The sequence below is a fragment of the Porites lutea genome, chromosome 1 (genome assembly GCF_958299795.1).
Source record: "Porites lutea chromosome 1, jaPorLute2.1, whole genome shotgun sequence".
Classification (NCBI taxonomy): domain Eukaryota; kingdom Metazoa; phylum Cnidaria; class Anthozoa; order Scleractinia; family Poritidae; genus Porites; species Porites lutea.
Genome location: NC_133201.1, coordinates 50,600,126 through 50,627,709, shown reverse-complemented (window position 1 = coordinate 50,627,709; position 27,584 = coordinate 50,600,126). Strand labels below are relative to the sequence as shown.

The window sequence follows — 27,584 nt, the reverse complement described above, 5'->3', positions numbered from 1 at the left end:
CTACTTCAACAAAACAGTTACACTAAACGCTCACTCAAATTCATACCAGAAGGGCTCAATGATACCGTTCCCTTTGCGTCGCTCGCTCACATCTTCACGCACGCTCTCCCCCATCTCGGTGCAGTTTAGCAGCCCTTGATGTCGTCAGGGGCACCCAATGAGAATATAGTTCAAAACCACTTAAACATGGCATTGTTAAACGTATTTTAGTATTTAAACGGTAGATATAGGCATATTTTTATACCCTAAAAATTTTTCATTTGTTCGGATTTCCTAGCTGAAAGTCTAGTGATCCGAAAATTATAGGGATCAAAACTTACCTTTTCGAAAATTTCAGCCGGAAAAAAGGCTCTCGAAAATTCTAGGTGACCTTTTTAGGGTAAAAATCCGTTGAAATTGGGCAATTATACCATTTTTTAGATGTTCGAAAATCCTAGGAGCAGGCAAGCAAGAAATTTTACAACAAATGTTCCGAAAATTCTAGATCTCAAATCGTCTTCCGAACAGATATTTTCCGAAAATTGACGTTGGGTGCCCCTGATGTCGTCCTACCAGTGACTATCGTTTTCACCGTAAGAATTCTTTGTTGTGCGTGTTGACATAATTTTGTTGTATTAAACAAACCGAAGTTATTAAACGTTTCAATGAATTCTTTTTACGCAATTTGATATGGCCCCTGCTGGAATCTAGCTCTGGTTGCAGAAACAGTGGACGGTTTTTCATTGATTTAATTGTACGTTTAGAGGTAAATTTTTGGTAATGACAAGGCTTCCGTTCGTAATTTTCTTTAAATTACGCTTTTATAAAAACATTTTTATGCCCTTTCGCCAGTGAAACCCTTTTTTCTGGCGTAGCTCTCATGTGATGATAATGATGTGTTAAAATCTTGATAACCATTCGAGAAGGCTCCACGCTTTAGATAAATACTAACAGATGGCTTATTTTACTTCTATAGACCTTTCATACATTAAGTAATTCATGCGGCGTTTGTAGTGTTTTTAAGGAGTCTGCTCTCAGCTTTGATCTTTTTGACCTCATGCATGTATTTCTTAACCGTTATTACGCTCTCAACTGAAGCCCGGTCTACACGTTTTTACTTAAACCATGAACATTCATTCATTCAATTTTTTTTTCTGAGAGAAGTAGAGTAGATTTCATGCCTTGCAAATGGTTGTGGAATGGTTCGAATTTCTGAAAGGGGCGAAGCTGAGAAAATTGCTATTTTTTTAGTGCAACAGCCACCAAAGAACTTCCTGGGCTTTGGAGTTTCTCTTGAGAAATTTAATCGCAAATGGGTTCAAAAAAAGGGAAGATGTGCCAATGAAGTAACCGCCCGCTAACAAATAGATAATCTACTAGCAGTTCAACTTCTTATACGTCAGACCCGTCAAACCAAAAATAGAAGTAGTGTAAATTATCTTTTTTTATTTGCTCAACAAATAGAAACTAAGCCAAGATATGCAGGTAACAATTTTTGCGGCAAACAAAGCAAAGTAAACACCGACGAAGAACAGAAAAACGGTCAGTTACGTTGACAAAAAAGAATTTCTTAAAATATATCTTGGAAGATCCCGAACCATGTTGTGAAAAATGTCTCCACCCTATTCTTTGAAATGCCTCTAATAACTTCAGGTAACATGGAAATTTGCAGTATCGCATGACGTGAAACCTTGCAGTTTATTTCTCAGATGAGTGTTACGTAAGGCTCATGTAGCGGCTTTTCACGACATAGCAAAAAATAAAGTCCACGTCTGCTTTTTGTAATTGATTTTTTTAATATATAATTATTAGCTGATCCTGAAGCCCTTAGCCAGAGACTTCTAGCTTTTCCCACGCCGCTCCGGAAAGACTAAAAAATCTTATCACCGCTTGCTTCTTTCTCCAGAAAATAGAACTTAAGGTGAACTTTTCTGAAGACCTTTTAATCTTTTCTCGTTACTTCAGACGAAAACTCGTCACATCCTTTATGATTGAGGTGTTTTCCTGTTTTGCAATATTACAGTTTAACAATTCAGTGTGTACGGTATATGACGAAAAAAAAAATTAGTGTGAACAGTATCTGCCTAAAAAAAAATTTACTATTGGAACTCATAATTAGCAGCTCCCAAGAAAAATTTTAATATTAATTATTACAAAAAAACGGCTACGTTATATCTCATTCCTCGGTTATGCTTGCCACTTTAGCAGCACTTTATACTTAAATCTTTTAACCTTTGGCTCCTCAACTAAATGACACCCAAGAGAGTGACGAGGGCTGCTTATTGGGTGTTTAATTGAGTATATACTCTCTTAGTAAAATATCCAGAATGTCTATTCACTGTTGGTTACGCACGAAAGAGAGGACAGTTTCAATTACCGTTCGCAAAGGAGTTAATGTGAGAAACCTGCGACTAAACGCGTTTGTTTCCTCGCATTGCTGCTCAAGTAACAAATAAACATAAAAATAAGTCGCATATTTAATTTCGTGACTGCAGAGAACAAGAAGATTTGATGGTATTAACTTAACGAAGATTAAATAAGCGGCTTTAAGTGCTCTAACAGCCCGGAGATTTGAACTTTTCCATACGCTTTTTTGGCACTTACTGTTTGGTGAAACCGTTCAAAAATCAATTATACTCGAAGAGGCAAGCCAGCTTTCCAGCCGTGCGGTATTGAGCATTTTTCTTTGATCCTTCTAGTCACAATGAAAACTATTCTTTGATCAACCGACTTCTGTCCCAAGTGGGCAAGGAACGTGCTGACCAACTTATTGCCTAATTTAGTCCCCGTCTCTGCTGAGAAGTTGGTTCTCTTTTTCTCGCTGGAAGGTTCTGGAGAGGTCGTCAAGTTTTCATGCGTTGGCACCTGTGTCTTCTGCATTAACGCGTGCGCGTCGAGTTTCTTATCAGAAGAAAATATATAAATAATAAAAAAAATAATATGTAAATATTTATGTTAGATTATCGGTATCACTGCCTAGAGTATTAGCGGATGCTCCAATGGCGTGCCCATGTGCTTAATTGAAGGGTTCTAATTAAGTCTCGCGGTAACTGCATTGATTGATTTTGATAATTACCAATTAGCGCAAGCCTTTCTACTCGCCGCAGCCAATCCACGGCAGCTATCAGAGTTGAGCAAGCTACAAAAGACTGCTCGTGCTCCCACTTTTCATTACTTCTGACTCCTGTTTGCGGTGCCTGTTGTTTAAAATCCATTATTTTTTCGGCAGTTGTAGCAAAGATCTGTTGTTGTAGAACGCACATTAGCAGTCGCGATAACTTTCAAGTTCATCCCCTCGCATATTGCAAAAGAAAACTGTTGGTGAACATAGTGCAAGACCTTAAAGGAACGAAGAATTATTTTGTTTTTGCGCAAAAATGGTAAGTTGAAGTACCAAGCAACATTAACAATTTCTTTTCGACATTTTACCATTTTAAGTACTGACGTTATCTGTTGAACCCTATTCGTATCTGATCGTCATCTTATTTCATTAAGAAATCAATTTACCACAATTGGGAGCAGTTATTTAATTATTACGATGCTCAATTTGCTAACTAATCGAAAACACTAAGACTGGCTCGATTGTAGTTATGGTAAAGAAAGAGATTACCAAACCGTACTGCTTTATTGGTAGATAAGCTTAGATTTTTCGCTCATGAAGTCCTTAATTTTTATGATCAAGAAACTTCGACAAACTACTTAACGTTAGAGGGAAGCATTATGCTCCACCCAAGGTGGTATTTTTATAATTGTTTCACTCTAGAAGAAAGTTTCCGCAAGTATTTATCCGGTTACCGAACGGTTCTTTTCCACTAATTGTTGTTCTTATATACGTAAACGAAAGGATTTCCTCCTGCTCGCTTTATCACTTTGTGGAACTTAAGCTATGCGTGAGGCACGTTTATTAAACAAATAACCTTGACATTTGTTTCGTTTGTTTGTATTTTTACCCAGTTCCGTGTTTTCATCTGCGTGGCAGTCTTTTCAGTTGTACACGTGAACTGTGCCTTAAATGACACCAAGGCGGAGCTCAATGCTCAAGTCGCCTACCTTTCCCAAATCTGCCCTAGCGATGTGTCCCAAATGGAATTACACACCCTTGCTGACAAGAACGCCACATGTAACGACGGTACTACGGCAGGGTAAGTGAGAGATAACATATTAAAACTCCTCATTTACTAGAATGCTCACTAGTCAGCGGCAAATTTTTCACCCGAACAGTTGGCCTAAGAAGAATCGCCCGCACCAGACAAAACTATTGAAGAGCTAGCTTTTAGATGAATAGTCACACTTGGGGAGAGAACCTAAAGCTAGTACTTCGTTAATTGTCTAGTTAACTGACTCTCGGAGTGTGAGATTTGACCTTTTCTATGTCCTGTAAGTCAACCCTCCGCCTACTGTGTGTTCGTTATGTTTGACCTGTTTCATCAAATTAGCCGAACAGAGCTTTTCTTGGCATGATTCGTTTTTCACCTTTTTTCACCACCAAATGTTTCATGAAATTTGCAGTATTTGTTCTCTTTCACTCGTGTCCGTACCTAGTCTTGCATTGTTGTTATCGACGTATCAACAGTGACGTTATAAAACATTGTTTCCTTATAAGACCTTTTCGTTTAAAAAGTAGCGACTTATCAGAACTTTTATAAAAATCGTATCACGCACGAGGAGAATCGTCTAGCACCCCTGAAAGGGTTTTAAGAATCACATGACTGGCTTCGCAAAGAGATTTAAGAAAGAGATGTTTCATGTTTATGTACCAAAAAAACCGTCTTTGATCTTTACCCCGTTCTGGGGGGCAGTGCTTTCGGGCAATTTAAAGGTTCTATTCGTTCACTCATGCTGCAATAATGAGATTAAATTGAATGAGCCCGCTCTCAGTAGTCTATTTTTGGACGTAAGTTTTTTTTACAACTAGGAATTACATTGCGCATTCGTCTGTAAATTGTTACTAAACTTTACTTCGTCGAGTTTCAATAATTGGTAGTTAATTATCTCAAACTACTTGTGAAGACAGTTTGGTGCCTCAGTTGTCTTTTTTTTAAAGATGTCATTTCAATCAGTTATTTAACCTGCTTTGTTTTTGTTATTTTTTGGAGAAAGTTTTACTTTCCCTTTCGAATTCTTCCCTTCTTTTGTGCTCAACGTTTGCATTCATTTAACGACTTCCTGTTTAACGTTTAACCGGACGACAAAAAATTACTTACAGATATAAAGCAAGTTGTCCAACAAATGTTATGAAGCCTCCAACGAAAGCGCTTTTTTCAGCAGATTCGTAGTAAATTAATGCACGTTTATGCTTTTTAGTCTATTTTCCACACTTGATGAATAGCACTAGTTGTTCAGTTCATCGATAAGCTCATTCGCTTTAAGTTATTCGCGTTTGTGCTATTGACAACGAGTTAACGGAAATTCGCTGATATCTCACGCTATCTCCCGTCTTCGATTTGTATTACGATGAAACGATTGTCAAAGAATTTATCGTCCTAAATTAACGGTTAAAAGTTTTTAAGTAAACGATTTAAACGTTTGTTTGATTAAGCAAATAGAATAATTGATTTACTAGTTCAGCAAATTATAAACTTATTTTTTATATCATCCCTATTTTCATCCCCTAGGATTTTCTGATTTAATTTTTCACATTTCACTCCCCAGGTTAGGCTATTTTTCGTAAAAAAAGAAACCTCAAATTTTGGATTCAAAAATGCGTCGGAGACTGAGAAGAATTAGAAAAATTTTCATTTTCGTAAAACGTTAACTTGCATCTAGAATTTTCGGGAAAATAGTACTGAAGCCCTTAAAATTTCGAAAGGACTGAAGTTGTCCTAGGAAGATCGAACAGTGACAAATTTTATAGCGCCGGTTAGAACGTATTTCTAGAGACCTAAAAGTACTCTGGATAGCCTGAACAATGTTTTCAATGTATTTAAGAGGAAACCGTCCTTGGGTGCCCCGGTCATCTAAAAGTTTCTTATTGTTTCGTAGTCACGAAACTTTGCTTCGCCTTCGAAAGCCGGGGAAAGTTTCCACATGTTGTTTAGTAAAAGGAAGATTAACCAGAGCGTGTGTTTTATTTTGATAAGATGTTTATCCCGGTTCTGGAGGAACCGCAAAATTTCTCATAGGCTTGTGGTGCCAGCTTTGGTCTTTGCCAAATGATAAGGAGTGGTGGTTTTGATAAGTGAAAACTCCCATCTGCAGAGAATCTAACGCTAAGTAGAAATAATTATTATGTAATGGATTCCTGGTTTGGTAAAACGTATAAAGAAGGACCGCAACATCGTTGATTGTTCCTTTCGATCTTCATCCATTAAAAAAGATCACTAGAAATTAACTCCGTAATAAAATTCACACAAAGGAGTGATGGAGGTTATTTTAACGAACTTGTCTTTTCCGTGCAAACGAGTCAAGTTTTTCCTTCGCAAATATGTTTGAATTGGAAAACGTTTATCAATTTGATTATCTTTTCATAACAAGTAGCAAAACGTCGTTTTTGTGTTAGAATAATTAAAAAGATTATTATCAGGCTACAAGGTTTATGTCGTTAATATCCTCAATTATTGCTGAGAAAGATTTTACGCTGATTAGGTCATTTTATCGCTTATTTCAGGTTTCCTCTGTGTGCCAGTTTGTCCCTGGCTTAGCTCCCTGCTAGTAAATACGTACTAAACGTCTTCCTTGTATTAACTTCTGACGTTTTTGCCAAACATTTTAGGTATTATTTGAGAAAAGCTAATGGAAGTAAAAGATGGATCGTCTATTTGGAAGGTAGGGAAAATCACGACTATACTCTTATACTTTTAAAACTTGAAACTTGGCTCCAACCCCACCCCGGGGCTCCAACATAACTCTTTAACTGTTTCATCTTTATCGGAAGCATAAGACCATGCAACACCCGCAGATAATTAAAACGAGTCACCGAGATTCTGGATGTTGCTTGTGGCCATAATTGCGTCACAGCTTTAAATACAGCTTTGGTGTTCAAGTCTGCGGGGTTGTGTTTTTTGGTTGTTACACTAAGTATACTGTATTTGCAAAAGTAATACAAACTCTTTCAAAGTAATAAAAACAAGAAAGTGTGTATAAATTAGAAGAATTTATTCACCGGTTGAAGACAAGGCCGAAAAAGTCAATGAATGTTACATTAGACAAAAACCTGCAAATTCCATTTTCGATCGTTTTTTTTTTTCCTCGCTTGAGCTGCAAGTACCAGTACACGAGACTAGTAGCGGATCCACACATTTTCATAAGGAAGGAAATATCCGTATCTTTTTATCCTATTTAGACTTTAAAAAGGTATGGACAAAAGCAAGAATGTCCCTAAATACGATTACGTAAATCTTTTGTCTGAAAAAAAAAAGAGAAATGTCAATTGTCAAAGCGGAACTTTATAATAATAACATCACGTAAAATATTTCGTTAGTTATAATTAAATATCACGCAACGATCAAGAAGGAAGTTCGTATTCTTCCGATCTGCTCGGGTGATCTGCTACCCTGAGACCAGCCTGAAATTTTGGAGAGTTCCTTCCGTAATGTGCTAACGTATTAGTAGTTTTTTCATGCAACTTAAAAGTGTTATATATATATATATATATATATATATATAATTTTTTCCCTTTTTTAATCTTTACCATCCATAATGGGGTGTTGCCCTCCAATCCCTAACAGCAAAACGCATTGCTTTTGATTCTACAGTAGACTTGGTCTTAAAAAGGAACTTTTTGAGCATTAGTAGATTGCTCTTATGAAGGTCAATGTAATAGTTTAAAAACCGATTAGTGCAATGGCCTATGGGGTTAAACTAACAAAAACCAAAAACGAAACTAGGCTATGCAAATGTATTATGATGCAACCCTAACATTTTAAACCGAGTTTGGATTTCGCTCGTTCGTTTTTTGCTCCACAACGGAATAAACGAAAAGCACCAAAAAGTTCTCCTCGAACGCATGATAACGTCTGACCGCGGACGGTGTTTTTTCTTCTTGTTCTTTTTTTTCTTTTTTGTTTTTTGCGTCTTGTTGCCCCCGCTTTGGGAGGCTAAGTTGCCAAAATGTCATTTAACAATGTTTGTATAGACTCACAAGAATAGCCCCATACACTAGAAAGATTTTCACTTCAAGAAAGTGCTACTTACGAGCCCTCATTAATTAACACCTACAGACCTCACGGAGAATTACGTTAATGCTGTCTGATTCCGTCAGGAAAATACGGGTTAAATACACAAATTATTCTGAGCTTGCAGGTTTCCAATTGTCATAAGTGGTGTGCGCCTAAGCACGAGTTTTTCTCCCATCAACGTGATATCAGGAAATAACTTTTAGGCGCGGCTCTTGGCCAGGTATGAAAGGGAAAATATTTTCCTACGCGTTATCGTAACGCGTAAATTTTTTTGGTTGTTTTTTGCGCGTTTTTTACCCAGGTAACGGATCATTGTTTCGTTACTTTACCCATTTGGCTTACACCTCACTCAGGGTTACCTTAATGCTGTCTGATTCTGCCAGGAAAATACGGGTTAAATATACAACCTTCCTATTGTCATAAGTGGTGTACGCCCTAGCACAACAACTTTATTCTTTGTACACAAATACAAAAGTTGGATAGTTTGCCCCGCCAAAAGCTGAAAACTAGTCGTGGCGGGGCAAGACAAGTACATGAATGACACAATTATCTAGCAAAAACAAAAACCTTAAACTATTAGAAAGCTTTGCAGATTGCGACGTAAAATAAATAAAACACCGGAGTTGAGTGATTTAATTAACACAGCGCTTACTGACGTACAGTGCATTAAGACAAGGAGTCACTGACTCTTAAATGATAACGCAGAAAAAGAAAAGTAGACATAAAAACCTCAGCAAGTGTATCCATGTACCTACTTTTGAATATAGTCATCCTCCCTCTCTAAGATATCAAATAGCAATTTGCGGAGAACTCTTTTGAAAGCTTTCTTTCGAGGATCCGTTATATAGCGTGTTATCTTATTCCACAGCTTTACTCCGAGCCAAGAAAAAGAATTGTTTTGCGTTTCTAGTCTAGAGCATTTAACATAGAACTTTCCAGAAGTAGACGATCGTGTATTGTGTGAGTGAATATTAGACGTTTTCTGAAATAAATTTAACATGTTTGCTGGGGCTTTATCATTATTGATATCGTGCATTAAGGTTGATACGGACTCATAATAGAGAAAAGTTGTTGGAAACACGTTATCTTCGGGAAATAAAGGAATTGCATGGTTATGCCAGTCTGCGAAGTACAGAAAACGAAGAGCTCTTTTCTGAAGAATTAGAATTTTATTCAGACAAGTCTTGCATGCCTGCCCTCAAGCAGCAAGACCATAGGTTAAATAAGGATGAATTAGTGACTTACAGATATTCAGTAATGTTGGTCGAGGTACAGAGAGGTGTACGAAGCTTTGCAATTAGCCCGACAGTTTTAGTAATTTTTATAACAATCAATGTGGTATTTCCAAGAGAGATTTTGATCAATAAGAACGCCCAGGTATTCTATGTAAACTTTAGACTCGAGACGAACATATTTATTCTTTTCATTATCAAACATGCAAAGTTTTGGTTGGTAAGCAAGTCGCTTTTGGTGAGGATGAAAAATTACAAAGTTGGATTTATTAAAGTTAAGAGTTAGTTTGTTGGCTGTCAACCAGTTATAAAGGTTTTGTAGCTCATTATTGACTACTGTCTCAAGATCTTTCAGATTTTTGTTCGCATAGAGAATGTTAGTGTCGTTTGCAAAGAGGTAAAACCTAAATTTATTCTAGCATCTGTGGATATCATTGACATACAGCAAGAAAAGCAATGGTCCAAGAATTGATCTTTGAGGAACACCACATGCAACGACGGCTTTATCTGATATATGATGGCCTACTTGAGTTGTTTGCGTGCGACTTTTGAGATATGAGGAGAATCAATCATTAAATTATTCCAAGAAAACCATAGTGATTGAGCTTATCAAGCAAAATGTCGTGATCGACGGTGTCGCAGGCTTTTTTAAGATCAATGAGCACTCCACAAGATAGCAATCTCTGATTTCATGTTTGTTTTTATATCAATAGCAATGTCCATTATTGCGTGTTTGGCTGAATGCCCCTTACGAAAGCCATATTGTGAGGAATACAAAAGTTCGTGTTTCTTTATATAGGTCGTCAATCTGTTGTAAATTATTTTCTCAAATACTCTATTAAAATTTGAAAGTAAAGAGATCGGTATGTAGTTTTTTGCGTCCGTGTTATCGTCACTCTTAAATACTGGAGTAATTTCAGCAATTTTGAGCTTTGATGGATAAGTCCCTAATCTGATCGATGTATTTAGCATCTCTGTAAGAACAGGAGCTATGACGGCACTTGAACGTTTGAGTAGTTTGGTAGGTGAGGAGTATAAACCATCACGATAAGATTTATCATTCGGTATAAGTAATATTTCTGACCGTAATTCTTCGGGTAAAACGGGTCGAAAAAGGAAGGATGAAATTGAAGATTTGCACTCATCAACATGGTCTAGATGATGTTTTTGGGGAATGGGCAGCTTGTTAGCAAGCCTGTTTCCGACTGTTGCAAAGTGCCATTAATAATGTTAGGTACCCGCGAACCATCCTTAACAATTTTGTTGCGATTATTAAAATCCTTTAGGCAGATATGACTTTTAAGTTTTTTTTCCGTCGATGTTAAAGCTCATTGATTCCCTGCCAGTTTTTTTCATGTTGGCCATATTATTTTCGAAAAACGTATCATAGTATCTCCTTTTACTTAAGCGTATCAGGGTACAAATTTTACTTTTATAGTGCTTGTACCTAACTTCGTCTCCAGATGCATATAATTTACTTTTAACCTTAATAGCCGCCTTAATTCCATTAGTTATCCGGGGTTTAGATAGCCTCTTTTGCTTTGCGATTAGATAATTTTTTCTTGGGGACTTGTTTGTCAACAATTGAATTTTATTTGTTGTAAAACGATGAAAACAATTTGTTCACACAATTTGTTCCTTTTTCAATTATTCGATTCCAGTCCGGCAGCTTCAGACAGCTCATCGTTAAAGCGATCAGCAGAGAATCTTGAATAGTCACGTATTTTTATATTTTTAACTCGTTGAAGTTTATCTTTCGCTGACGTTGTGATACAGAACTGCGAAAAATGATCACTAATATCAGAAATAATGTCTCCGCTAGCGAGGAGTTGGTCATGATTGTTAACAAAGGTGTCATCAATCAACGTAGCAGAAGTTCTATGAACGCTTGTCGATTTGTCCACGGCTGGAAAAAGATAACAGCTTGAAGAGAGAGTGAAAAAAACCTGGCTTATTTGAGATGATTCACACTTGAGCAGATCTATATTAAAATCACCCATGATGTAAACGTCCTTGTCATCGGACACTATTTTTTGGATTGTCTTATCTACATACGTTAGGAAATAATCGGGCGAATTGTGCTGACGATGAATTACTCCACAAACGATGTTTTTATGGTTGGCAAAAGCGATTTCAACCCAGACGGCTCGGAATGCATCATTTGAAGTTTTTTCAAGAACATTGTAGTTTAGTGATTGATCAACAAAGAGGGCAGTGCCCCCAGAGGCCAGTGGTGTTGGCACATGCTCAAAAACATAACCTTGAATGCTCGGATGGGCGTTGCTCTCATTAGAATTTGTAATTTTTGTTTCCGAGATACCAATAACATCAAAGTGGAAATCAAAATCGTCTAATAACAATTCTACATTTTCTAGATTGCGGTGGATACTCACAATATTGTTATGAAAGATGGAAAAACTAGACTCAACCGTGTTTTCAGTGAGGTTTTCCTTAAGCATTTTGAAGCTATGCGGGGAAAAGTATCGGCTTTGGATGCGCTGATTAGGGAGTTTATACTCAGTATTCAAATAAGCATCCTGATTAGAGTTAAGACTAGAAATATCTAAGTCGTATACACTGTTTGATTTATCTAAATTTCGCCTTGGCCACCTGTCAACAGAGATCGAGTTTTAAAACTGCCCATGATAGAGAGCCAGGTTACCCCTAAAGTTAAAGTAAGGTAGCTCACGCAATAATAATTTATTAGCGCTTTCTTCCGGTTTATTTCTACGCAACTTTATTTAGCTTGTTTCTAATGATCGTATAATCTAAACAAGAGTACTTAGCTCAACTCTGCGATCCCACTCCTTGCAGGTCTTCTAAACTAGTCAGTTTTACTGTGGTTGAGGTATCCGACTTCCGCAAATAAACGAATCCGTTCTTCGCCTAACAGTATTTGTAGCTATTCGCATCCTTGAGTCTTTTGCTGTCAAATAGTAGCTCTTGCAGCCTTGGTGTAAGATGATCATATAGGTTGATGTGGCTTACATCTACCGCGTCACTGAAGTCCAAATCTTCTGCATGTAGGTTAGACACTCCTCTCCTGGCTGCCATGACTTTCTCTCTGGCTAACCTACACACGAATTTACAAATGTTGGCGTTGGGTCTGTTGGAAGCCACGCGGGATGGCCCCCGATCTGCAGTGTCGATGCCACTCAATGATACTTCCTCAAGTCCCTAAGCAGGGAAAAGCGTCATACAGGGATCGGCTGTTTGTTGTGATGTTTCACGTTCGGCTACAGTTGGTGAACCACGATTTTAATGTTGAATTGATAACTGTATGCTTCTGAGGCTAGATTTCCTAATATGATCGCACAGAATTGATATTTCGTTAACTCGTGAGACGAGTACCTGAATTTGCCTCTCAGCTTCCACTTTGAAGCGGATGAAGTTGTCATATTGGCTTGACGTAAATTCAATTGAACGCCCTTTCCTGGTGACAATTCCCGTTCGGCGTGTCTGCCATGTTGATTCTTTGACAGCTCGTCGATAACTTTCAGTAGTTTCTTCTTTAATTCTTCAATTTCATTACGCAAAACTTGATTTTCCTTTCGTAGCTTGTCGTTAGCCGTCATACTGAATGATTTCAGAATTTGTAGGTTCAGGATAAGAGAAGAATTCGTGAAATAAGATCGGAGCACACAAAACACGTCTGCACAGCTCACTGCACAAGCGTGTCCACGAGTGTGCACGAGTTTTTCACCTCTTAACGTGATATCAGGAAACAACTTTTAGGCTCCTGCTCTAGGCCAGGTTTAAAAGGGAAAATATTTTCCTGTACGTTATCTTAACTTGCAAATTTTTTGGTTGTTTGTTGCGCGTCTTCCCGGGGGGAGGGGGGGGGGGAGGGGGAGAGAAGAGCCTAATGGCATGTAATGGGGATGTGCCGCTAGATGGGGTCGCATTTTCACGACTGGATTGACTTTAATGGGATCGCATTTTCAACGGAGTTACTAGAATGGGGTCGTACATTTTCGGATTATCGGGGTAAGACAGTTCTTCATATTTAACAATTATTCGCCGAAGGCGAAGTTAATATTGTTGAATAATCCCCGAGACGAAGTCGAGGGGATTATTCAACAATATTAACTGAGCCTGAGGTGAATAATTGTTTGAGTATATTCACACGAAGTGATCTGAACAGAATCATAAAGGAAACCATTAAAAAACGGTCAGTTTTATTGACGGTTGAATAGCGTGAACACGAAGAAGTGAACACGAAGCCGTAAACAGTGGATGCGCAAAAGTTAGATCTTTACAGTATCTTCAAAAATGGCAAATGATAGTTTTAATCTTTTTGTATCGAGTTTTGTAAGCTTTAGCATCGACGGTGTAAAAGAAAACGCCGAAAATTTATATTACTACCCAATTCTGAGAAGAAAAGTAGAGCTTTATTTGTTTCTGTCAACTCACCGTGAATGAGAAAGTTTTCTTTGTCGCTTCTTGCAAATGCTGTCAATAGCGGCTACGATCAAGGTGAGCGTTGTTTATCTCCAATGTTTTTTGTTTTGTTAACTTGCTGGCACGTACAATTTTCGAAAATGTTTGCCTTCCTCTTTTCTCCATAAATTAACTTCTATGGCAAAATTGGTCTTGCAAGAAAATCCCGAAATCACAAAACAGTGACAAAGCGGCCTCGTTTTCCTCTGAGTGGTAAACATAGCTTCGAGCGTACAAAAAGTCAGCTACAGTAAACCACTTCACAATAGATCACGCTGTTTAAACACCATGAAGTCTTTTCTTGCCTTCAAAGTCATCAGCACTTGGATATTCGTGTATTTTCAAAAAGGCTTCACTATGAAACTTTGGCAAAACACGACAGCGATTTTATTCTGCTTTATATTCACCACCTAGCGCGGTGAATATAACGTCATAGTCCGAGATAGCGAACCAATCAGATTGCTTGGATTACCAAGATCACTGAGTGTGTATATACTAATTACGGTTAGCAAACGTACCAGAATGTTTATACTGTAGGTGAAAAGTAAAGTGTTCTTCATTCAATTAAAAAAAACGGGTCAATTCATTTTAGGATGACCTAATTAAAGGATTTATAAGGTAGATACATAATTAAAAAGTGACTAAGTTGGGATCGCGAAAATTACATATTTGCCCAAAAGTGACTAAGATGGGGTCTATAATAGAGAGGAGAAGTGTGATGTCACGTTACCACGGTAGCACTATTTCTGGATGAAAACAAAACCAACGACGACGGCGACGGCAAGGAGAACGGCAAAAATGAAATGTTCATACTAACAAGCAACAACGTTGCACGTGAATCACGCTATTTTGTACATTTCTTTGCCATCATTGCACCACTACGACATGAAATTTCCTTATTTCACGAGCCCGCTTAAGTAAACACAACACAAAAATTATCGCTTTCTTTTTCTAAACTTAGGTAACGATAGATATGGTCCCAAAGAAAATTTCGCCAAGATTGCCAAATTAAATGAAATTGAATAAGATGGGTGAAGTTTGAAATAGTGCGAATAGACTTTCAAGTGACTTTATCGGTTTGTTGTCATCCAAAAATTTTGCTACCATGGCGACTTGACGTAAGGACTTCTCCTCTCTATTGGCCACAGAACAGACTGTAATGGGGTAGGGGCTCTGAGAGGCCAGCGGCACATAGCCAGCACAAATTAACCCAAGTAACCCCCCCGGACGCGTTTTCTACCCAGGCAACGGATCACTATCTCGTTACTCTACCCATTTGGCTAACACCTACAGGCCTCACGCAGAGTTACGATAATGCTGTCTGATTCTGCCAGGAAAATACGGGGGTTAAATACACAAATTATCCTGAGATCTCCTGAGCCATGTTTCCTATTGTGATAAGTGGTGTACGCCTTAGCACGAGTTTCTCGCCTCTTAACGTGATATCAGGAAAAAACTTTTGGGCTTGGCTCTAGGCCAGGTATAAAACGGGAAATATTTTCCTGAATGTTATCGTAACTTGCAAATTCTTTTGGTTGTTTGTTGCGTGTTTTCTACCCAGGTAACGGATCATTATTTCGTTAGTTTACCCATTTGGCTAACACCTACAGGCCTCACGCAGAGTTACGATAATGCTGTCTGATTCTGCCAGGAAAATACGGGTTAAACACACTTATTATCCTGAGATCTCCTGAGCCATGTTTCCTATTGTGATAAGTGGTGTACGCCTTAGCACGAGTTGTTTGCCTCTTAACGTGATATGTGGGAAAAAACTTTTAGGCTTGACTCTAGGCCAGGTATAAAAGGGGAAATATTTTCCTACATGTGATCGTAACTTGCAAATTCTTTTGGTTGTTTGTTGCGTGTTTTCTACCACGGTAACGGATCATTGTTTCGTTAATTTACCCATTTGGCTAACACCTACAGGCCTCACGCAGAGTTACGATAATGCTGTCTGATTCTACCAGGAAAATACGGGTTAAACACACATATTATCCTGAGACCTCCTGAGCCATGTTTCCTATTGTGATAAGTGGTGTACGCCTTAGCACGAGTTGTTTGCCTCTTAACGTGATATCAGGAAAAAACTTTTAGGCTTGGCTCTAGGCCAGGTATGAAAGGGGAAATATTTTCCTGCATGTGATCGTAACTTGCAAATTCTTTTGGTTGTTTGTTGCGCGTTTTCTACCCAGATAACGGATCTGTGCTTATGGGTGCAACACGTGAAATAAATATAACTTGCAAAACAGTGTGTTTGCGTGAGAAGTCGCACCATAATGTTAAGCGGTGACTACTTAGCCTTTAGTTGCACAATGAGACCATAATTGACTTGTGCAGTGCTATTAATACTTGTAAATTATTCTTCTTTTGTCTTACCTTCTAAGGTGGCTGGTTTTGTTATAGCCCAGCGTCCTGTCGAAAAAGGAACAGGACAATGAGAGAATTGATGACGTCAAACGGGTGGAAAACAACAAAGAGAGGTTAGCTAGAAGGTTGCTTGCTCTCTTACAGTCGTTCAAGAGGAGGAAACCGGAAAAAATAGAAAGAAAAAAAGCAAAGAAAGAAACGGGGATAGATAGATAGAAACCTTTATTTCAATAGGATAACTCCTTCAGTTTTTGTACAAGATAAAAACTGCTATCCATAGAGGCCCAACATAAATGATAACCTAAATTGAAAAGAAATAATGGTGATAATTAATTACAATAACAAATACATAATGGGAGGAAGTGACTCCTTGAGAGTGCTAGCCACGATTTGCTTCATTTAATCCTTATTGACCTTATTCTATTCATACCCAAGTCAGTGGTCAGTTATTGAGATTTTCCAGTTTCGTATTGCTACATAGAGGCGATGCACGGAATTACTAGCAGTTTTTGCAGCCTTTGAGGCAGGCAATTTGTTATTCCCGGCTTTTTTTTCCTTTCTTACATTTCAATATGAAGACAGACGGTTTTGAGCTTTAAGCTTGATGTACTCAGGATCACTTCTCTTATTATTTTCCTAACAGGAATGGGAATACTATCACCTAATCCACGTGAAAATCCAAGCTGGTGGAATGCCAATCACGTGTAAGACTGAAATCGAAAATTACGTAAATAAATTAATCCGAGGAATTTACCATAGGGTAAGTTCCCTGGGGACTCACTATGTGGCACGGGGAAAGACCACTTGCAGAGGATGATTAATCGTACGCATCCACAGGAGCCGATTAGTACCTGATACTAGGAGAGGAGGATGAGTGGTTGCTAGTATGTTTTTAGTGGTTTACTGTTCGTTTTCAGTTTGTCAATCTGTTACCATAGTTATCAGTTCCTCTCTCTACTTGTTAGTTTAAACCTTTAGCTCACTTTTAGATTAATTAGATTAACTACTGTTACTGTTATTATTCTTTAATGGCTTAATGCTACTGATGTTGTTTTATATACATTTTGATTTTTATTTAATCTTTTGCATAGTCTTTAAATACTATTGCCTAATGTAATATTTTACTAAATTAGATTTTAAAATTAGTTGTCCCCGATAAGTGGGCAACATGTAGCAGCTAGAAGATGTGACACGTAAATAAAGGTGTTCAGTTCAGTTGTTCAGTTGTTCAGAGGCACACAATTTGGAGCCAATAAGATTACTCTCCTTTGGAAAACCCCTTGTTGACTAGTTTATCTAATCCAAACTAAAAGACACTTCAATTCAGTACAAGAAGTGCGGACAAGGAGCCAATAAGATTTCGCCCCTTTGGCACAACCCTTGACTAGCTTATCTAGTCCAAACTATAGGTTACTTTTAAAAGCCTGCAAATTTGTTGTAAGTTTTAAGGAAGATTCTGATGTCGTTGATCTTGTTGATCGTTAGGTACATACCTTATTGTTCGAGTGACGTGTGGAGTGGAAATGCATCAAAGAGAGAAACAGGAGGTTAGGATCGATTTATTTAGATCCAAATGAGAAAAAAAAGGATTAGGCAAGCGTTCTTCCAATTCAAAGAGGTTTCATTTGAATAGTAACACCATAGCATTTCGCCCACAGGCTCAAACGTCCTCATCTTAACGTCATCTAGAATTGTAACGGTTAACCATAGTTTACTGAATGAACTCAGTGCTAATGCACCAGTCAATTCCAGGTGCGCCCATGCCCTCCCCAACCCCCCCCCCCCCCCCCTCCCCGGGCTAATCCCCGGGTATTAGAATTTTTTTGCCTTGGATGGTAAATTCGTGTGCTAAGGGACACTTGAGCTGCCGAATGCACGTCGATTCAGCTCGATAGTTCCCGACTTCCGGTTTGATAAGCAATGAAGAAATCCAAGCACAAAATCGAGAAAACATACCTTAAAAAACCTCTACAAGTTTTTTCCCGTCCTTAGCAAATGAGCCAATCTTCGAATCTGCTTATGTTTCCAGTAAAATCGTCCATGTTAAGTTATGTTTGGATAGGAATGCACGTGTATGTCAAAAGCTCTGGGTGGCCCCGGAGTTGGCAAATGCCCGATCCCCGGGCCGCGCAAAATTTGCTAATACCCCACCCCCGGGACTGACTAGGAGGGCAAATGCCCCGCAGTTGCCCGGGGTGTCACGGGCGCATCTGGAATTGACTGATTCATTTATTGTTGTAACTTCGTTTCTGTAGGAAGAACCTTCCCTGTTTTAATGGGCGTGCTCTGCTTAACGTTCTTGCTGTAGGCAAAGTTAATATTCAAACTTCTTATTCTGTGCTAAAGACTGTGCTAACTCAGTTGCGTTATTTGCTTATTAGGCACGATTCCCATTCGTTAATGTCTGACTCTAACAAAAACATCAACCGCCAACTTTTTGACACAGCAGCTGTATCTTGACGTTATCTTATATTACTTTTCTTTGAAAGCGACGTTTGTTTTTTGGTTTGATTCTCTGTTCGTTTTTTATCTTTTTTGCTCTTATGTGGACATTAAACAGATCTTTTTCTTATTATTAATTTTTTTTTGCAGGGCAATTTTCATTTCTTGGAACGAGGATACTAGCAAGGGTCATCGAAGAATTGTTACCGGAAGGACTCTACCATGCGAAGCACCTACTTCTTGCAGGCAGCAGGTGAACTTTTAGTGATTGGTAACATCTTCCTTTAAACCAGCGGACTAATAAAAATTTATGGCAAAAGAAAAATTTCATTTTCTTTTTTTCATTAAAAAAGGACAAGAAAAAACGAAAGAAAGATACAAAACACGGTAATACTGCTTAAGATTATCATACTGAGGGATTCCGTTTACAAACCAAAACATTTACACAAGTAAATAAAATAACGATTTAGAGGCAGCACATCCATAAAGTGGTTCTTCATCTACCTGATTCCTGGTCGAATTGGAATTTGGTAAAGTTGTATTTTTAGGAGAGGGGAAAACCGGAGTACCCGGAGGAAAACCTCTTGGAGCAAGGGAGAGAAGCAATAACGTGTGGGTCGACGCGTGGATTTCAGTGAATCGGGGCCAAATTGGCGGGAGGCGAGTGCTTTCATCACTGTGCCACCCTTGCTTTCAATTCCCTCCTTTACTCTGGTAAACAATCAACCTATCGACATGTAAAAACAACGGCCGAACTATTTCAGTTTTCAATAGTCATACAAACAGATCAACCTGACGGTACGATCCGGTGCAAGCCCGCCCAATCTACTCATTGTACGAACCGAACGTTTTTATCTAACGAGCAGAATGTTCTTGTCCTCAACAACCACAGTTCACTGGAGTTACCGATGTCCTTACCTCGTTCTTTAAACCATGACCCGAGACAAGCCTGACCCTGCACATGTAATATACCTATCCTCGTTCTTTAAATCATGATCGACACAAGCACGTTAATTCCCCTATGAATAGAAATGAGGAATTCCAGTGGAATGTAGTCGTTTATTGGACAACGCTCGCCGTTTTGCCAGTGTTTTAGAGTATTTTAAAGTGAATGTGACAAAAAATTTTTTTAAAAAATGATTTGGGTCCTTAGATAAGTTTAGTGAACAATTTTGAACTCTAAAAATGGGTTCCCCAAAAGATTTCGTTTAAAAACTACTTTTCCCCTTCAGAAGTGTCCCTAAGACTGGGCTCGGAAAAAAAAAAGGGCTGATGATGTGATTTGAAGTCAGTTGATCTTCTCAGCTTTTGCTTCCGATTCTGGACATAGCTTTGTTTTGTAAAATTAAGCGATGTACGTATCTGATTGTAACGAAGGTTTAGGGGCGTAAATGAAGGTTTTGGAGATGATTGGGAAGTTGTCAACAGCGACAATCCTTCTTATTTGTTGTCATCTTGTAAATCATTCTAAATTTGTGCAAATCGTTTGTACGTCATAATTGTCAATTTTGAGACAAATTTGCGTGTTTTAAAGACGGAAAAAAAAAGGTTTTGCAGGATTTTTGACGAGTTTTTGACATTTCGGAACCATATTGCACACATATTGTAAAATAAAATTCGTGTCATATACACTGTAATATTGGGCTTCTCGTGTTTCAGTGCCGGTGGAGTCGGCGTAATCCTCAATTTAGATAGGCTAGCCTTGAGACTCAAGATGGCTGGATCCAAAGTTAAAGTCCGAGGACTGGCCGATTCTGGATGGTTCCTAGCAGGCGCAGAATTACCGATGACATCTACAGCCATTAGAAACGGCATGAAGTAAGTGATTACACTGTTCGCCGTTTTGTAATTTACGCAAAACTTAGCTTGCAAGCATTTACACCGGCTGCAAAAAAGGGACTGAAAAGGAGGGCAAAAATCTTCCTGGTTTTTAAGGGTGTTCGTCAGAGAAACTCTAGGTTCATCGCCCAGTTATTCGCCAGTTTAGAAACGAGTAGGGAATCGAACAGCACTTTTCCCTTTTAATATGCCTTAACGCTATAAAGTTTGTATTGCTAAGATTCTTTATACTTGTAGAGACGATTTAACCCTTTCACTGCCAAATGTGGCCAAAGGCAAATTTCAAATTTCATTTTCTAAAATTTTGACAAACAAATAGCACCATGTTAAAGTACAGGCAGATAGCTTTCATTTGAATGGTCACATCATAGGATTTCGTCCTCAGACTCAAAAGTTAGAGTCACCTTACAAAACTCCATCAAACAATCTGGCAGTGAAAGGGTTAACTGAATATTTTGGCAAAACCACTGCTCAGGAATGTAAAAAGTCCACTTCCGGTTGACGTGTGTCGCTCAAAAACGCCTTTGCTTGTAAGTTCTCTATTGGCAAATTTCTCCCCTGTCGCTAGTGACAGTCCCTGAAGACTTTGCAAAAGTTAACTTGGTCCAGTTTCTTCCTTGTTTCTGAAGTGGTGAATAAACAGGGGTCAATTTACAGTCAACTCAGGTCAAGCGTACCCCCGAAGATTCCATTTATGAATTTATTATTCGAAAGTTGAATCCGTTGTTAGTTGTAGGATCTAGATTCATTCTTGCATTCTTGCATGCGTAATGAGCCGTGAATTCACACGCAAGGCAGTTATGAATTTGTCTACCAGCTCAGTTTCCTTGAATTTGATGTAAATGTCTTCGGAGTAATTTTATCCATTCAAAGATTTTCAATCTGACCAAGTACAGAGAAGCTCTCGTAAAATATTCACTGCTTATTACGCATGCAGGAATGCCGATTTGCCGTAGTTAAGGGAACGCCCAAAGGATTCATTTTTGAAATAATCAATTCATTAATAGAATCTTAGGGGGAACACTGGACCTGCCTTGACTGTAATAAATTTTTTACAAGTGTAACTTACTAGCGTAGCTAGTAAAATGGCGCACTGTAAGCTTCATTTGCCCAATGCAAGGGTCAAGGCAGTTATCCTGTAACTACAGCGCTGTATACCATTAACTAAGACAAGCAAGCAGCGGGACTGGGCGATCAAGTGTGAGAGCTTCTTGTCCAAAAAACAATCTGGAATTCAAGCTTTTCACGAACTCTGATCAACCACTCTAAGCCGAGGACGTTGCGCGTGTCAAAGAGTACCTACTATATTCCTATAATCTGGTTCCTCCTTTTCTTCGTGGTGTCAAATGACCTTTCTTTGTTAGAAAATGTTTTTGAATGTTTTAGTTACTGGCGTGGTATTGTACCGACTGATTGTGCAAGGCGCAATCCACTCAAGAAATGGAAGTGTTACTTTGGAGAGCATGTGTACAAAACGGACAGCGCCTCACCCAAGCACGGTAAGATTTCCCTGAACCCACCGCCGCTCTATATTTGTAGCAAAAAAATAAGAGGCGGTATAGCAAGTTGGTGGGAACAACAAGACCGAGCAAGAGATCATAATAATAGTCTTCCGAAAGTCATGGAACCACTTTACCTGAAACTGTTTCCGCATGGTCCGCATAGTTTCTAAAAATAACTTTTCTGAAATTAAGATATCCCAAAGGCATGCCTGGGAGACTCCCGCTCTGTCCTTTCATGATCTCTTGGACAGAGTAAAGAATTCATTTTCCAGGTGCAAGCATGATCAGGGATTTTTTTAAACCGGTTTACACAGTGTGAAACTTAAAAATGCCGGTCTGATGTTTTATTCGACCTCTTCCGGCTACCCGTCATTAGCCAGACAATTCTTAACTTTTAGCTAAACAAGGCTACTCGGACGGAATCTTTACTGATGCGTTAGTATACTCTAGTTGTTAACTGCCAAGACCCTTTTTTGGTGTCTAGTGATTATAAAGGGAAATCTTTTAAAGGTGGTATGCCACGAGGGTAGCTGTTAAATTTATATTCTGTGCTAAAAGTTATTACTTGGTGCTTTACCAAGAAGAATATGCCAAACAAATCTCATCAGGGAACACTAACCATAATACGTTTTGTGGATTTTTGTAGGCATAGCCTTGAAACTTGAAAAAGTTTGGCCCAATTTTGTTGAGAGTCAATCTTTATATTCATTCTTGCTATCCGTAGCAACAGACGACAGGAAACAGTTTCAATGCCTAGATATAGTCTTTTATAAAATAACTAAGATAGTACGCGCGTTCTGATTGGTTAAAAAACTAAGGTTTACTGTGCCGGTAAACTCATAGAAAACTGAAACGACTCCGTTTTTCGTAGAGTTATTTTATAAACGCAATAGACCACACTTTCTAGGGGTCTACCGGCATAATAACGTGATTTACAAGCTTTTTGAGTGTTCTCCCAAAATCTTGCGTGGGTTATCACTCCGGTAAACCTATAGAAAGTGTGGTCTATTGCTTAAAAATAACAAGACTGCACCATTATTTTAGTAATTCAATTGATACAAAGACACGTTTTTAATAGCTTTTTAAAATAATAGCAAATAGCTTGACATAGCCCCTTCAACTAGTTACTGAGTAGAGTTATACGCCATTGACAGCCTCAGTCGAGTTTATAATTTTTCTCAATTGTTGTGTTTTTGTTTTTTAACAGCTCCCCTGTTCGTTTTCCAGTGGTTGTATGATGAAGAACAATTAGGTTGGGTTTTGCAGGGAATTTTTAACATTACCCGAGAGAAAGATAAGGTTAAAATCGCAATTAAGCTTGGAAAAAAGATGAATGAGTCACTTTCTAACACCGACGGGCTAGCTTGGTGAGTTTCATTCTCGTACACACTTTAAGTAGGTCCATTATGAAAACAAGCGGGTAACCGGTAATAAACTTTCTATCTTTGTTAAATAAAGTCTCTTCTTCCTTAACAATCGTTGATGCTCCCACGTTTATCAGGTGAATTCATGCTGTGATTGTATTTGATAAAACGCTCAAGTCCGGTGATAAAATATTTGAATCGTCAACTCATTTGCGTTTATTCAGCACTTGTGTTTGACAAAAATAACGTTTTGGCGAATTTAGTGGCGGCCACTTTTAGTCAACTCGTTCACATAAATACTTGTATCTGGAGGCAAGTGCGGAAAAATACTTCCACAGACACTAACTTCGCCCTAGTTTGAAGTCTTTTTGTAGCGTGTAATGGATTTGGCAGCATTTGCCATTACGTCAAAACCGCCATTGTCATTTTTTTTTTTGTACAGGAGGCAAAGCTTTTAGCAATTTTTCTTTTTGCTTTTGTTAATTTGTTTTCTTTAACCAATTTTTTTTTCTTGCTAGTGCTGTGTTTGCTCCTTCGTGTGTCTCGCACACTATCCTTACACGAAAGTAAGTATCTTTAAATCATAGAAGCAATAACTAGGAGCCATGCTCTATCAGTAACAGAAGCATATATGCTTTTGTCTGTAAGTGCTATAAGAAAGATTTGTGATCGGTGCTGGTTCATAGAGTTAGTCACGTGATCATAAATCCCCTTTTTATACCTGAAATTGTCGGACTCTGTTGGCATCGCCATTCAGCAGTCTTGGACTAATGATCTTTCGTGTTTTAGATACTGTTGAACAGGTGTCTGTAAAGGTGACAGAGAAACACAGTGTTGTTTGGCTTCTGACATTTCGCAGGGTCGCATAATGTCGGCAGTTTTTTCAGACTAGATCTTCGGCCGTAATTTACAGGTTGAAAGGGCTCGTCTATCTTTTATCTCACGGTAGTCATGTTGTTATTGATCGTGTCGTTTCGACCGGATACTGCTGTCTCCATCAGGCGATGGTGTAGAAAGCATCGCTTATCTGTAAGATAGTTGAAAGTAGTATTATCCTCGGTTTTTGTATCCTACGGATATCCCTATCAGTTTATAACAACGTCATGATCCAAAACCCAGGAACCACGCATCGACATGAACAGGGACGCGTAATCGAAAAAAAAAGCATTTTATTTGAGTGTCAATATATTTAGCAGGAAAGTACTGATTGGTGACACTATTTTTACGTCTCCTACTTGAGACGGGACCGCCATTTTACGTGATCATCCGAGCCACACGAAGGTCTACTCGTTTGCAGGGTAAAGGCAGTACCATCATTTCTCAGTTATTTTAAGACCCTGAGTATTGGTCCGGCCCCGGGAATTGAACCCGCGACCTCTCGCTCCGCAGTCAAGCGGTCTACCGACTGAGCCAATCTACCACGGCTAGCCCCATCAAAAATCAATTGAATGGTTATCTAAAGCTCTTCTTCATTGCCTACAACAATATTGAATGTGCTGGGCCATATTCAGATCCGGTATAACACTTGTATCGAACTTTGGGCGACTTAAGGATAGAACTAGGTGGTGTAGTTTATAAGATTCGTTATAAGTTTTAATTGGCAAAACGGACAGATGCTTGAATGGGTTAAAGAACGTGACAGGGGCATTAGACTTTCACAAACTTAACCTGCGAATACAGCCGTCTCTCGTCAGGCTATCACAAACTTAGACTTCAACCGCATCCGAACAGGCAAATAAGACATGTCACTATCCGCTCTGGCACGACATCAAGTTTATTGACCTAGGTAAAAGAGAATTCTCATACGACGTTGCTCTAACAACATCAACAGAGGCAATGAAATTGAAATTCAAGAAGAGTGGATACCCACGATCAGACAGCACAGCTGTCGATCGGTGCCACAGTAGACCGTCGAGGACAATGGAATTGAGACATCCAGAAGCGTGGATGTCCATGATCAAATAGCACCGCAGCCGATCGGTGCTATTTTAGCAGACCGCTAAGGGAACAGATTCTATTCCTTTCGACATCAATAGAGACAATGGATATGAGCGAGTCCAGAAGCGTGGATGCCCACGATCAAACAGCACTGCAGCCGGTCAGTACGACAACGGACCACTGAGGGAACAGCTTCTTACACTACAATGCTTACAAAGCCCAGTATCGATACCACCAACAGTGAGTGATATTCGTAATGCACAAAACTACGGTACCACTAATAGTCCGACATTATCGTCTTATGAAGATGAAGACCAACAGTACGCAGTTTAAATGCCGCTATCAACTGTGAGATAAACGATAAGCGAGTTCGACAATACACAAATAACGATGAACATAATTTTTCATTTAATTTGTAAATTTGTTCAGCATTATGTAATCCCTTTGTCGTTATTGTTATTTCTTTACAGTGATTGGCTGAAAGTCAGAGTGAGTGGAAGAAACCTGGACGACGCTCTAAACGCATGGTATCGGCATCGGTCCTCCGACCCAAACACGGACAGTTGCAAGACCCTCATTGAAAATAATTGTTACTACCCGCAATGCGATAAAACGTGCCCGAAAAGTCGTTTTGAACGATCAAAAAAGTCTACTATTAATTCGCCTGGAATGCCCGTTAAACCGGATTCTAGGAACAAACCTCATAATCCGCTAAGAAGACGAAAATCTCGCAGTTAAGAGATAATTTCAAGAAACTCTAAGACTAGCCTCCAACGCAGTTCGTCACGCGTGCCTCCCCTACGAGTTCGTCACGTGTTCTTTCCCCGGAAGCGTCCTTTGCGGGGAGGACCACTGACCCATTTGCGTTGGAGGCTGCTTGGTGACGAAATTTGTGCAAGTTTTGCGTATTAATTAAGCAGATTGACAAACAGAGGAAACTTCAACTCTATAGATTAATATGATAGGAAGTAACAGAACAGATATGCTTCATGTTAATAAACTGTCTTAGGATTTTACAAAAGTGATGTCAGCCCGTATTTTTGTTATATACAGGGCATCATTCCAAAAAAAAAAAATACGTATTCCGGCTTCCGAAAAAACCAATATCGACTTGGAGCACATTTGTGAAAAATGAAAAGTTAATATTTACGTTTGTAACTGGCCTTTCTAACTTAATAAATATTATATACATCATAGCTCCATGCTATCATTTGATGATATGATCCATCTGTTCTGTTGTGCAAAGTTCTTTTTGGCCGGAGTTTGAAACAAGCACCCTGCCGAGCAGAGCCTCCTTTTGTCTTCTTCATCGAGGAGGAGAAAAACAAGCTCTGCATAAGACTATGTTCCCACTATGCCGGATAACTATTGCGCCGGCAGGAAAACCATACCGGATATGATAGGGCTTCTATTCACACATAACCATATCATATCTTACATTATTAAAAACTGAATCATTTGATAATGCAATTCTAGCGTTTTGATTGGCTTAGCCATTATGGTATATGAGCCATTATATCATGCTCTCCATATATGGTCGGTGTACGCGTCAGTTTTAAATTGGAAGCTAGCTGAGATTTTTTTCCCGCGAAGGATAGAATGGCAACCGAAGCAAATCGTTTTAATTCATTTCTTAGAATACTAACGTCCACAAAACAGTTCCCATAGTAACTCATTGTGCAAATTATCCCAGCACCGACCAAGTCTCTTAAAATGGCCAATGGCAATAATTTGCTTTTCGTGTTAAAAGACCCTACTTTCAACTTTCTTAAAGAAATTTCCGAGTTTCTCTACGATTTTTTTTGCTTACAAAGGCAGTCTCATGGTTCATCCTTCTGAATAGCGGAGTGGCAGAGTAAGAGACTTTTCACGTTTAAGAGTATGTTTGACGTGCGAAACCAAGTCGTGCTACAGTCGCGCTCTCTACTAGCACAGCTGCAGTCGCACGACGTTTGAAACAGGCCTTATGCTCTTGAAATGCGAAAAGCCGGTCACTTCCCCCGGTTATACATTGTCGTCTGCATCCATGCACATATACCATATTTTAATTAAACCACCAACCTAAATGGTAACTCAGACTTAACTCAATCTTAACTCAAACTTGACTGAACTCAACTCAGACTCGTAACTCGATTGTTATCCTATTTCTTCCATGCGGCATGTTTGGTATCCAACTTTGCCACTCAATTAAACTTTGAGATGCGCTTTCCAGTTTAGGCCTAACCAAAATATTAACTGGCGCCTGCCACCCAGGTCAGATCCCAGCAAGAGAGAGCCTATTAGGTGGCGGGCTTTGCCACTCTGTGCAAGACCGCAAGACCTACGATCTGATCTTTTTACCTGGTGAACAAAGAGCAGACGAAA

General features: G+C 38.9%; 1 protein-coding gene across 1 annotated transcript; it reads left to right on the top strand.

The window, feature by feature from the left end:
* The first annotated feature begins 3,210 nt into the window (after positions 1–3,210).
* On the top strand, positions 3,211–26,416 carry LOC140953958 (palmitoleoyl-protein carboxylesterase NOTUM-like). The gene is made up of 12 exons (XM_073403346.1): positions 3,211–3,359; positions 3,934–4,121; positions 6,692–6,744; positions 16,153–16,248; positions 16,779–16,839; positions 17,621–17,682; positions 18,728–18,830; positions 20,237–20,395; positions 21,803–21,915; positions 23,126–23,285; positions 23,801–23,848; positions 25,691–26,416. Exons 1-12 carry the CDS (start codon positions 3,357–3,359, stop codon positions 25,956–25,958), a joined length of 1,314 nt encoding a protein of 437 aa, XP_073259447.1. The 5' UTR covers positions 3,211–3,356; the 3' UTR covers positions 25,959–26,416.
* The last annotated feature ends 1,168 nt before the right edge of the window (positions 26,417–27,584 follow it).

Excerpts from the sequence above, each read along its gene's own strand:
- LOC140953958 (XM_073403346.1), top strand. Across the intron at positions 6,745-16,152 it reads ATGGATCGTCTATTTGGAAG|GTGGCTGGTTTTGTTATAGC; the intron begins GTAGGGAAAATC and ends TTACCTTCTAAG. Across the intron at positions 21,916-23,125 it reads CAGCGCCTCACCCAAGCACG|CTCCCCTGTTCGTTTTCCAG; the intron begins GTAAGATTTCCC and ends GTTTTTTAACAG.